Here is a 13936-nt window from a genome sequence, read left to right as displayed (position 1 = left end):
AAAGTAACGAACAAATGTATATACTGTGGTTTAGTTCATCTGGTACACCATTTGGTGGAACGATTTTGATTGATCTATTATTCTGAAAGTGTTCATGATAGAATATTTGGTAATCATACAGCACTTTTAACCTTTTAGATACTATAATAATATTATAATAATTCTTCTTAAAAGTATTTTATAACTACCCTGTGATCTTGACTCGCCTGACATCACCCCCCCAGTTTAATTGAAAAAAAAAGATTTCATTATAGTTACTCTTCTTCTACAATTTAGATTTGAATAGATACAATTAAAAATACAAAGTAATGCAATGGGTACGAAAGATTACGCAGAATATTACGAACGATTGACGTCATACACGAATTGGGCTGGTGATGTCACAATCTATGTTAAAGCTCTAGTCGAAGCTGGTTTTGTTTATTCGGGTGAAAATGATACAGTGTTTTGTTACAAGTGTGGAGTCGCGGCCAAAGGATGGAAAGAAGATGATGACCCCATTAAACGACATGAAGATTTGAACAAAACTTGTTATTTCCTATCCGAGCGGTCGCGCAACATCGTAGGCGGACAAGAAATCCCATGCTCCTCTTTGGCAGATTTTGAAGAACAACAGACTGTTTACGATTGGGTGCCCGGGACTGGTGTTGTGAATCGGAAAGACGGTAACGCGCACGGTTCGGGAGTCACTAAGAATGCAATGGATGATCAGAACGCGACTGTGGGTACGGTGAACTTAGCTGGGTAAGTCTGCCTTCTTGTTGTTGTTTTCGAAGCAGGATTGCCCTTCCCTTTGTAAAATACACTGTAGGTAGATCCACTTTATTTTGTTGCGCCCGTGTTTTACAAAAGCAGAAAATGTTTTTAATGAATTTGCGAAAATCAGCATCCATTTTAAGGTAAACAAAAAGATTCACGGTGTTGTTCATGAAGAAAAAAATTTGGGGTAGCATTCTTATGGAAAGGAAATTCGACAACGGCTTCGTGTAACCGTGATACGTCACGTAATAATACGTGGTCACCATTGAGAAACGTACGGGTGTCACGGTTAGCACGCACACGATAAAAAGCCATTTTAACGTGCCTAAAGCTTTCTTGTTGCGTTTTTTACTTCGCTCGTTGATAGCGTTCCTTGTAGAGCTGCTTATACGACGGAAGAAATAAAACATAAGCACAAGTGGGAATACGCAATCAACGGCCACGAACGTTATAGTTTGATAATATAACATTATATGTTTGGCACTGTAGAAATTTTGTAATAAAAAATGGTGGTATGACAAAGAGATGAGACAAATGGCGAAACAAATTGTAAAATATGAGCGTTTTCTCCATTTTACGGCGAACGGTTTTGTGATGTTTCGATAGCGCAGGAATGATAGTAAAACCAGAATCCATATTGAGATGGTCGGTAAAATAGCGAAAGGTACCAAGCTTATGACATCATCTATTTCTTTGTATGTATAACACAACCATGCAGTTAGACAAATTACAAGATCAACGAAAGCCAGTTGTAGCAATAAGAAATGGTAGCTTAACATTTTGCGTAGTTTGTGAATGTTGGTTTTGAAGTAGTATACCAAAATGGTGAAGTTTCCAAGGATACCAACAAACAACAAATATGGTAGATATTTGTTAAAAAACTTTCCGGCGTCTCTGAAGCCAGACATCTTTGATCTTCTTACTTGAAGACTTGTTATGAATTAGTAAGAGTGAAGATCTTTATCGGAAAGTGCTTCAGCGTGATGGTGAAATTGAAATTGAAAACGTTGATATGATTTTGCAATTCCAATAAATATGATTATAAGGACATTGTGAAGAATACACTATTCTTTTTCTCCTCTCTTTTCGGGAGATATTGGACACCATAGTCATATTTAGGGTTTCTTTGATGTGAAAACGAAGAAATATTTCGTCCTGAAATCTGCTTATTCAAATATTGAATTAATTTTGACAAATGTGAAATTTGATCATTTCCAGGATGCTTTTCGGCTATTGATTTTCAGCCGTCTGGTTATACATTGAACTCGATAATTAGATCGTCTAGCTTAAAAAAAACTGTAAATTATTTTACTTACTATTATAAGAAATATCCAACTAGCTTTCAAGGAGGATCTTGACGTACTGTATAACCTACTTGTAAGGCTTTGATCATTTTTTCAAATGGGAAATTCCATCAAAATGACAACTATTCGAGTTATTTTTCGACCTGCCCGACCTGCTCCTATAGCCAATGTCCGTACATCCGTCCGTCCGTTCGTTCGTTCGTTCGTTCGTCTGTTACCAGCTTTACTCGGGATTGGCTCTAGCTTTTTTCTAATTCTTTACACAAAGATGCGAAATGGTGATAACCAAAATGGAACGGAGCCCGATTTTCGAGAAAAATTATTTTGGACAAATTTATGCCGAAAACTGCTTAAAATAGGGTTTTTTGGACTTTGTGCCAAATTGCTTCATTACCTTAAAGGAAGAAATTTTGGCGGAAAGAAAATTTGGCGGATTTGGCTGAAATCCGCCAAATTAAATTCCCGCCAAAATTTCTTTTTTCCGCCATCCGCCAAATTAAATTCCCGCCAAATTAAACATTTTGAAAATATGATCTCTTTTAAAGGTGTTTTTGCTATTTTTTCGCTGTTTTGACGCCATCTTAAGGTTAATTTTTTTAAGCAATCGCCAAATTAAATTCCCGCCAAATTTAGTTTTTTCGTCCATCCGCCAAATTAAATTCCCTCTGAAAAAACTTTTTTTAAATTAAACATTTTGAAAATATGATCTCTTTTAAGGTGTTTTTGCTATTTTTTCGCTGTTTTGACGCCATCTTAAGGTTAATTTTTTAAATTTTAAGCGACCGCCAAATTAAATTCCCGCCAAATTTAGTTTTTTCGTCCATCCGCCAAATTAAATTCCCTCTGAAAAAACTTTTTTTAAATTAAACATTTTGAAAATATGATCTCTTTTAAGGTGTTTTTGCTATTTTTTCGCTGTTTTGACGCCATCTTAAGGTTAATTTTTTTAAGCGACCGCCAAATTAAATTCCCGCCAAATTTAGTTTTTTCGTCCATCCACCAAATTAAATTCCCGCCAAAATTTCTTCCTTTAAGGTAGTTTTTTTTCTGATTTTTGGCAAGAGATAGAGGACAAGATTCTCTAAAGAGTCGCTGAAGCCATTTCTTCCGGAAAATTCTTTATGGCCGTAAATATCAGATTTTCTTATTTGCGGAAATTCCCTTTTTTCTCAAATTTGGTTACATTTTCTCTGCACTATTTTAAGGGTCAGTTTTCAAAGGCCTAATTTTGGGCCACATAAACAGTTATTTTTTTAATTCAAGTGCCTAGTCTTTTTGCTGATTAGTCGTGGTTACTTTTGTAAATCCACTAGTGATATTATTGGCCTATTGTTTTCTCAGGTATATAGATTTTATATGCAAGTATAGAAGCTTAAATTGTGCTTATTTTGCAGAAATAGCCTACTTTAATCGGATTAACTAAATGAAGTTAGTAGCTTACCGTAAAGTTTGCACACTGCTTTCTAACTTACACATCGTGTTTCGCAATACAGAAACACTTCTCAAAAAAGTACTGAAATCAGAACTAATGACATCATTTGTTTACATTTGGTCACAAGACACGAGCGATTATGATTTCGCATGCAGTCTTTTGAATGCAACTCATTGTAAAATGTTTATAAAACAGAGTTATAGCAAAGTTTGAAATAAATTCCTTGTAAGTTTTCTAGTAAACGTAAATCGAGAAAAGGAATAAGAGAAACAACACAAGAAATAACATCACTGAATTCAACATGTTCAAGAAAAGTATTCATTCGTCATCTAAACCGAAAACTACCAGATTGACAACAACAACTGCTGCAGCTGCTACTGCTAGTACAACGAATTCACCCGCTATAAAGTAAGTAACTTTTGAATTTTGCGCAATTATGCGTGAGAGAGTTTATGTTCAAACTTAATTTTGAATTTATCTGATTTGATTCTCGGTAAAGTAACCGACAAGTTTTCGTACTTGACAAAACGAGATGATATCTGATCAACATGATATTCATTACGTAATGTTTTCTAGGGAAGCACCCCACTTTTTGCCATTAGTGGCAAATTTTAAAGAAATTTTTCTTTAGCTAATATTTGCCACTACTGGCAAAAGCAGGGTGTTCCCGTAGAAAGCATATTGTGTCATGAATATAAAAAACATAGAGGTTTCTTGATTTTGTTTAGGCTGCACGCATCCCCTCTGATATGATTTGATAAAACAAAATAAATTCGTGGGATGCGTGCAGCCTAGATTTTGTTCTGTTCGTTAGTTGAACAATCTGAGCTTTAGAATCAATAACTGATATTTTACTACAAATAACTACTATTCTCTTTTTACGTCAGGATAACCTTTGTCTCGGCAGTATCAAGTGGCAACTTACAACAAGTCAAATCAGCCTACAACAAATCCATTAACATCAACAAACAACATCAAGTTGGTCAAACGCTTTTATACCATGCTGCATTCAAAGGATACACAGATATCGTACAATTTCTATTGGACAATGGCGCCGACATGATGATTTGTGACGATAACGGAAATTTCCCGATTCACACGGCGTGTAATAAAGGACAAGTCCGATGTGTCGAACTTTTGATCAAGAAGGGTGCGAACGTTGATTTATTGAACAGAAAGAATCTAACACCGATGCATTTTGCTGTATGCGGAGACCAATACGAAACCGCAAAATTGCTCCTCAATTACGGCGCCAATGTGAATTCGCGAAACAAAAATAATGTTGGATATTTGTATTTTGCCAGTTCCCATGGCAACCTACAAATGGTGGAATTATTGTTACAATGTGGCGCCATTATTGATATTCCAGGGCGTACTGCTTCTAATTCCGCCCTACATGTGGCGTCAACGAAAGGACATTATAAAGTCGTTTCTTGTCTCATTAACCATGGTGCTTCGTTGAGTCTTAAAGGCGAAAAATTTTCAGCCTTGTTCAGCGCTATTCATCATAAACGGTTGGAAGCTGTTGACGTTTTACTGGATGCGGGTGCAGATCCTAATTTCGTGATATCTGGAGTGGAACAGCGACCTCTTCACCATTTGGCATTCAAATATATCAATGATTTAGATTATATGTCACGCTTGGTTGACCACGGAGCCGACGTCAACGTCGTTGAGGAGAACGGTTTAACGCCTTTACACTTTGCATCCTCTGCTGATAATCTGAGAGCGGCCGAATACCTTTTGTCACACGGCGCTGATGCAAATATTAAGTCGAAAAAAGGTTCGACAGCTTTGACCGTTGCCAAAACTGAGGAGATGAAAATGTTGTTACGAAAACACACTGATGACCAATCTTCAGCTTCTTCGGCTGTTGAATGTAAATACGCTGATCCTTTGAACCCTACAAACTTCGCCTTTGCTCCGCCTCAAAGTTTGCCTTCTGGACCTTTCCAAACTGCCGCTACTGCTCTACCGCAAAATGTTGCCAGTGCACCTCCTCTTGAAGTGCTGGACACCACCGATGATCACATTCAAAAACCAATCCCTTGCTCATTCTCAAAACCACTTGAAGCACTGTTGCAAGAAAAAGAAGAAGAACTCCTTCTGTTGAAAGAAAAAGCAGTCAACGTCGAATCTGAAATCGATGATTTAAAGAAACGTATAGAAGCGCAACGAAATCGAGATTTGGAAGCTACAACTGGTTTCTCATTACCTACAAATCATTTAGAATGTCCTATTTGCTTAGAAATTCCATATGCGCCAACCAAAATCTTTCAGTGTGAACAGGGCCATATTTTTTGTGAAGTATGCAAAGACAAAGGATTGCAATATTGTCCGGAATGCAGAGTTGAGTTGGATGGGAAATTTATACGGAACCGAAGATTGGAAGATGTGATCCAAGGGATGACGAGTAAACCAGAGTGAAAAAAAAACTTCATCATATTTTTTTTTATTTTTTTTATTTTTTGCTTCATTCATTGTAAATATATCTATGAATAATCAATCATTCTCAAATTAAATTTTAAATGAATGTTTTAATTAAAATTTCATTCGAGTATTTGGCTCGTCTAGAAAATTGTTGTACATGTGGGGTGGAGGATATAGTGTCCGGGGGGGGGTAGTGAATAATATACAAATTTTGCCTTGTCCGACGGTAAACTTGTTTTGTTTGGTGGTGATTTTGTTCTTTAGTTACGATCATGTCAATGTGTTGTTCATTATCCAATCGATTTCTATAGTATTTTTCATTTACTATCGACTTTAATTACTTTCTACACTTATTCTCAAGAAAAAATATAAAATTGAAAAATTTGGTCTAGTGTATTATTATTTAAAAACTTTTCCTGATTATTTTACCCATAGAGGTATAAAGAAAGACAGGAGATGAATTTGTCGGTAATTGGTCGTTAAAGTCTTTTGATTTCTTTTATGTAAGAACATTCTTACTATCAGCATCGAAGATTTCTAGCCTTCTAATATACGAAAATAAAATAAAATTTAGCTCCACGAAATAAGTTTGCGTTCAATTTTGTCATCCATTAAATTTTGTTTTGAAAAGATATTTTCTCCAGCCAGAAAATAAAAAATTATGTATAAGCACACACAATTTCAGACCCAATTTGTAGACAAAAAGTCGCTGGAGGTTGTTGGAGGAAAGTATTTAGCAATAGAGTTCACCTTGAAGAAAATGTTGATCGAAAAATTTTGTCCTTTGATGAAGGATTGCAAAGTTTACGGGCCTTTTTTTAATCCAAATATTTTCTTACACCAATGTCAGAAACAATGAATCTCGTCTCATCTTATTTCCAACACTTCAGTTAGCCAATAAGATTTCACCTATCAACAAAAGAGCTCATTAAAAATGCACGATATATGAGATTATGAGCATGCATACCTCGTAATTTTTTTAATCGTAGGGCGAGCATGGTTACAATAGCATTCTTCTCCTGTTTCTTTATACCTCCATGTTTTACCTCATGTTTTACCCGATAAAGCTATAACTACACTACCTCTAGAATGACTAAAGATCCTTGAAATATCCAAATTACAAAAGCGAAATAATAAGTGTTATTAGTCGAATTTTGGTCATGAGGGATAAGATTTATCTTTGTTATACCTTCGCTCTTGAAATGTCTAACATAGTATAATTTTATTTGACAGGTTTCAGATGAAAAGAAAAACTTCAAAACAATTTTGCTTAACTATTTTCCAAAGTCGATTAATTTTAAGTTGCAAGTTTTTGACTTAGTTGTAAAATAATAAAATTTCATCGTAAGAACGGTGCAAGAACCCATTTTAAGAAAATTTGAAAAATAGTCGGATAAAAATGCTTGGAGGTTTTTCTCAGAACTATAGAAGGTTTCTGAAGGCCAAATATCTCAGACCCACTGATTATCCCTTTAATGGTTAATTTCTTGCGGGGTCATTCATAAAACTGCGCCATTTTTAGAAAAATTGAAAAACAGTTGGACAAAAATGATTGGAGGTTTTACTCAGAACTATAGAAGGTTTCTGAAGGCCAAATATCTCAGACCTACTGATTATCCCTTTAATGGTTAATTTCTTGCGGGGTCATTCATAAAACTGCGCCATTTTTAGAAAAATTGAAAAACAGTTGGACAAAAATGATTGGAGGTTTTACTCAGAACTATAGAAGGTTTCTGAAGGCCAAATATCTCAGACCCACTGATTATCCCTTTGATGGTTAATTTCTTGCGGGGTCATTCATACCAGTACATCATTTCATTTGATAGGCTTCACAAACGAGAGATGCGATTCGAACGATCACGTTTCGAAGGTTACGCAATGTGTGACATCCACAAACATTGGCCGTCTCCTGAACAACTCTCCTCCAAAGGGTTTTATTACGACGCTAAACGGAAAGTGACGTGTTGTTTTTGTTGCGGCGCTACGGTGGAGACGTGGGAGAGCAGCTCGCAAGATGTAGACCAAAAACATAAGTAAGAAATATTATATATGTTTTTTATAAGGAAAATTTTCTAAACATCACGAGGCTCAATTTTGACCAATATCTAATAAATTGAGAACAACTTCGGCTTGCTTGAGCCAAAAAGTGAACAAATTAACCATATCAAAGACAATGGAGGGAACGAAGGAAAATTCCAAAAAAGAAGTCCAAAGGATTGTCTTTATTTTAGTCATCGAAAATAAACTTATTAGTCAATCGATGATCATTCATTCATTCATTCATTCATTCATTCAATTTCAGATCAATGTCACCAAACTGTCGATTTTTGAACAAAGAACCATGTGGAAATGTTCTTTTGAACGAAGATATGGAAGAATTTCGAGACGAACGTAAACTCTTTGATGCTCTTTCAATCAATAAAGAAGCTGAAAATAAACGGAATGCAATCGATCCTTATGTAGCCTTCCCAAATCAAAGACAAGAGTCTTACCAAAACAACGCACATCAACAATATCAACCGCCCAGATACTTAGGGGGTCAATATGCTCCCACTCATACGCCCACCATACGCCCAAACGGGTATGTCGATCCGCCCAAATCACCTATGAAGAAAGATCCACGTAAATCGTCTGGCGATTACTCCGATGAGACAAAACGTTTGAATACATTTTTCACTTGGCCACAAACGGCTTACATTGAACCTATCGAACTTGCCAGAGCTGGCTTTATATACAGTGGAACGGGTGATGCGGTCAAATGTTATAAGTGCGGCGTATCTTTACGTAACTGGGAACCGAACGATAACGCGTGGGCGGAACACGAAAAATGGTCTCCCAATTGTAAACTAGTCATCGAATGTATACAAGAAGCGCAGAGGATCAAAAACACACCTCCACATATGATACAAGAGAGTTCGTATTCCAGTCTTAACGAAGCACAAATACGACAAAACCATTTACAACATTTGCTATTACAACAGCAACAACATCCGAACGAAAGCTCCCGTTCACTACCAACTGGTGTTGGAAACCAATACGCGTTGAATCAATACGCAAGACAAAATAAACTCACTAATACGGAACAGCCAAATTACGATAATTACCGGAGCTATATGAACGACAGGCAGACACCTCGTATGCAACACATGTATAACGTGCACCATCCTGTCAATCAACCTAATATGACGTCACAAAACCCGTCTTATCATAACCCTCTCTCAAATCACATCAATTTGACGTCACACAAACACACGACCATCTTCGAATATGACGTACAATCAAATGAAAATGACCTCTCATAACCCAAACTCCCCGTCCCAGTTTTATAACCCTTCAGTAGCTCACCCTTCAGCACCTCGGCCTTCAGCACCTCGGCCTTATAACCCGTCTAATCATATCTCTAATAGGAGTTACGAAGACAATCTGCCGAGATATGAACCTAAACAATCAAGTTACAGTGACAATTTAGAGCGACAACGACAATATTTTAAACAACCTAGCGAGAGTTCTTATCATTCATCGCACGGTATGCGAACGCCTCAAGAGGCAGAATATTCTTTCCGGTCGGGCGCTCTGCCACCGGTTACTTCGCCTACGGAAATTTCTATTCGAAAGGAACGGAAATCGGTTTCCCAGGAGGAAATTCAATCTCTCTCTACTATGGGATTTAGTCCGGATGTTGTACAGCAGACACTCGACTGTTATCAAGAGTACGCTTCTAGAAGTTTTTCAAGCGTTGATGATCTAGCACAAGCTGTTTTGTATTTTCAAGACCACGGGACTCTTGAGGGGACCCCTTTCGGCCGAAATTTGAACGTTTCACCGTCAAAAGCCGGGGAAGAAATGATCTTTGATCGTGCAAAAAGTGAAAAACAGTTATCTGTTAAAGATGATTATTCAGAGACGGATCGACAGAATTGTAAAATTTGTATGGATAATGATGTAGAAGTGACCTTTGTACCCTGCGGACATCTGGTTGTTTGCGAGTCATGCGCACTGGGTGTTAAGATATGTCCGATTTGTCGGGACGCGATTCAAGAGACAGTACGCACGTACTATTTTGGCAACTGATAGTCAACTAAATAAATTTTTTTGTTTAAAATTTTCAGATATTTTAATTTAAGATATTTTCGTCGCCAGAAAATTTCACACGAGTCATGCCATTAACGAAATTTTTCGTATTTTTAACTTAATTTCGCAAAATTTATTTGTTTTGATGATTGCTAAATCATTACTACCTTACTATAAATTCTTTAGTAATGGTGAGTATGTGAACATTTTTTTATAAGTGATCTAGAATAAGTAAAATACTTTCGCGATTTTTTTTGGCAGGAATTTAATTTCGCGAATCAGCAATACAGCATTGATTTTTTTTTTCTCGACCGTTTGATTGAAAATTTGTGACCACGAAAATTTCTGACATTAAGGTAATATGTTACGTCTTTTTAATGCACAGTAATTTATTTATGAAGATTCTTATCGCGTTTTTTTCTTACGGCAAAGATTTATCCCTGAAGTCATTTATAGAAATTATATCTAAGTGAAGTAATTTATAGATAATGTGAATAAGATTAAAACAAATTTTATGGTTTTCTTCCAAAGGGGCCTCATTAATCTGGATCTAGTTACTACCAGACCATGTTACTACGCAAGTATTGTTAAAAGAACTGCTTTGAAGTTTTTCTTCAAAACTTTGGATAAACATTATAAGAAAGGCACCTCCTTATATCATAAAAAAATTGTTAGGCACATGATGGTGTTCCATCAAATGTCAAATCAAGACATGCCGAATTTTACCTTATATTATCAAATTTTGAAAAAAAATTCAAAAAACACTTAAATTTGCTTAAATTTCTTTATATGTATTGTTGATATCTGCTGAACATCAGCAAAATTAAAAAGAAATTGACAAAATATTCCTGTACTCTTAGGTGCCAAATAAACGTGGGAAACTTTCGAAATTTTAATAAACGGGGGGGGGCTAATTGCCGGGAGGGTTGGAGATAGTACTTCTACTTCTGAAAACCCAAAAATAAGGTAAATATAGGCTCAAATCAGGCTTTTTGGAGCCAAATAAGGCGACTTCTTCTTGCTAACTGAAAATATTCTTAAAAATTAATAAACGGGGGAGGTCCTAATAAGGTCCAGGGGGGTTGGAAAATGTTCGAAAAATTAACAAGCGGGGGGGGGCGTTTATTTGGCACCTAAGAGTATCAATCAAAACTTTTGTCTCGTTGACTAAAAAAAAGGGCTTATTTTGTTGATGAGTTTTAAGGTCAATCTGTGTCACCTCATGGGTTGAAAATTTGTCGGCAAAAAATGACCGAAACAACCGCTTGGTGACGAAATTTTAACCAACGAATTTTATAGTTTCTTTTGATACTATTCCACTCCTGATTCGGTGGTGAAACTTATGTTAGTTAGTAACTTTTGAAATAATAAAGCTTTTGACATGCAATTTTCTGTAAATTCCTAACCTTTATTTAGCATCAAAAATGAAAAAAATTTTGACACCTAAAATTTGTTATTTGACATCAAAAATTTGTTACTTATAAGAACAAAGGAAATTTTTTGTCTTTGCTCACTTTCGGCATTATGGGTGACGTCATCAAAAACATTTTTTTGTCAAAAGTTACCTCACAAGATCCTTATCTTGTGTGCCAAATTTCATCTAAAATTGCTGAGACAGAAATGACTGTAACTTTTGATAGAATTCGAATAAAGTTGCTCGTTGAAAAGACATTTGTGAGTGGAATATTATCAAGCAAAAAAATTGGAAAAAAAGAAAAGAAATATGAAAATGAAAAATGAAGAAAAAAATAAACTTTTTGTAGAAATGTCGTATAGTTACCATTTTTCACAGGAGTGATTCTTCAATCTTTATCACTGTGGAAAAAAAATTTAAAAATATTCAGTGAATCAAAAGATATCAAACAAAGTTTATTGCTGGTTGACTCTACAAAGTAGTAAAAAACGACAAAAAACAGCCTACCTTATTATCGGGGAAAAAATGTCGGAGTTTTATTCAATCGGGGAAAAATTTCGTCACCTAGTCTAGAGGCATTTTCGTCACTTTTCCCCGACCGAAATTTCAAATTCGCCACTTTTCCCTGACAAAATTTTCAAATTCGTCACTTTCACCTGAAAAAACTGTCCAAAAGAAATGGTTTCCTTCACTAGCTCGAAAATAGATCTTGTAATTCGACGTTTAAAGCACTAACTTCGGTAAATAAATGTGTAAAAATACCCTCAAAATTTTCGTCACTTTCCCCGCCGACATTTTTTTTCCCGATAAGGTATTAGCGAGGTTAAGTATGCCGGGATAATTGCAACGACAGACGAAAAATGTATAAGGCTAGTGAAAATACGAAATTTGATTGGTTGAAACTCGCTAGCCTGTTAAATTTTCGTTCGTCGTCGTGATTTTACCGATTTACTTAACCCATGAAGGTAATAAAGATAGATAGAGAGTCAATGCCTTTTGTTCTATTCTGATTTATGATCGGAAGCAAACAGCCGTTTGGTTGCTTTGGGAATATTTAAGATGAATGAAAAGACATTACATTTTAACAAGTATATTAAAATATAATAGCCTTGTCATGAAAAAATTGAAAAAAACTTCACATAATAAGCACAATACTCTAAACTTCTAGGGGAAAAGCCATCGATAGATTTAAAAAAGAATTACGCGTTGCGATTAGGAACCTTGTATCGATCATTTTGTCAGAGTATGAAAACCGCTGCCCACTTAGACGTGAAGATTTTAAGATAAGAAACTTTATCAATGATAATGTGATGCGACTCTCAATGTTCACAAAATGCCAGCCCAAAAGTATATCCTTATGAAATTAATATATTTTTTTATCCTTAAATCAGTTGAAACTATTTTGAATAGCATTTTAACTAAGATTTCTTGCAAAATTAAGTTTTTCAAAATCAACGGATCAGCCTCTTTCTGTTCTTATAAAAATTGATGTTTTTTGCTTCCAATGATGGTACATAAAAGAAAAACCGCTTTGAATAGATTTATAAAAGATTTCAACGACCATTTAGGTCATTACCGAGACGTTTTCTCTCCATCTGTATCTTTATTACCTTCATGCTTAACCTCACTATTATTGTCAATCAACCAATAACAATATATAAGGCTTTTTCATTTTTTCCTTTTTTTCAATTCTTAATTTCGCCTTAGCGAAAGTATTACGATGGGCATGGTGCGGCGGCGATATCGGAAGAAAATTTAGAAAACGAAAGTACTTGATACGGTGGACGAACTCACTAAAATCAATTTACAAATTACACGCTCGTATAACCACGAAAGATCTTCGCAGGTTTTCTTTGGATTGCGTCATTATATGTTTGCGTCTTTAGCTTCACAGTTTTGATTTTTCTTTATTTTCTTATAAGCATATACTTTATAAGAATCAAATCAATAACTCTTGATAGATGGTTATATACCTTTCGGTGATTAGTTCTTACAAAGTAAACAAGGGACGGCGCACAATATGAGCATATATATTTTTCTTATAAGCATTTACTTTATAAGAATCAAATCAATAACTCTTGATAGGTGGTGATATACCTTTCGGTAATTAGTTCTTACAAAGTAAACAAGGGACGGCGCACAATATGAGCATATTTATTTTTCTTATAAGCATTTACTTTATAAGAATCAAATCAATAACTCTTGATAGATGGTGATATACCTTTCGGTAATTAGTTCTTACAAAGTAAACAAGGGACGGCGCACAATATGAGCATATATATTTTTCTTATAAGCATTTACTTTATAAGAATCAAATCAATAACTCTTGATAGATGGTGATATACCTTTCTGTAATTAGTTCTTACAAAGTAAACAAGTGACAGCGCACAATATGAGCATATATATTTTTCTTATAAGCATTTACTTTATAAGAATCATAACAATAACTCTTGATATACGGTGACATACCTTTCGGTAATTCGTTCTTACAAAGTAAACAAGGGACGGCGCACAATATGAGCATAT

General features: G+C 35.4%; 2 protein-coding genes across 2 annotated transcripts; both read left to right on the top strand.

Annotated features, from left to right (window-relative positions):
* The first annotated feature begins 274 nt into the window (after positions 1–274).
* Positions 275–10597, top strand: LOC136803678 (E3 ubiquitin-protein ligase XIAP-like). The gene is made up of 3 exons (XM_067060397.1): positions 275–744; positions 7752–7958; positions 8228–10597. The coding sequence occupies exons 1-3, from the start codon at positions 314–316 to the stop codon at positions 9225–9227; spliced, it is 1638 nt and encodes a 545-aa protein (XP_066916498.1). The 5' UTR covers positions 275–313; the 3' UTR covers positions 9228–10597.
* On the top strand, positions 3695–6335 carry LOC136803677 (ankyrin repeat, PH and SEC7 domain containing protein secG-like). Its single transcript, XM_067060396.1, has 2 exons — positions 3695–3903; positions 4383–6335. The coding sequence occupies exons 1-2, from the start codon at positions 3797–3799 to the stop codon at positions 5920–5922; spliced, it is 1647 nt and encodes a 548-aa protein (XP_066916497.1). The 5' UTR covers positions 3695–3796; the 3' UTR covers positions 5923–6335.
* Positions 10598–13936: the final 3339 nt, after the last annotated feature.

This window comes from Clytia hemisphaerica, unplaced genomic scaffold, assembly GCF_902728285.1.
Source record: "Clytia hemisphaerica strain Z4C2 unplaced genomic scaffold, Clytia hemisphaerica genome assembly, whole genome shotgun sequence".
NCBI lineage: Eukaryota > Metazoa > Cnidaria > Hydrozoa > Leptothecata > Clytiidae > Clytia > Clytia hemisphaerica.
The sequence above is the reverse complement of the archived record's forward strand: the minus strand, read 5'-3'. Positions and strand labels throughout refer to the sequence as shown.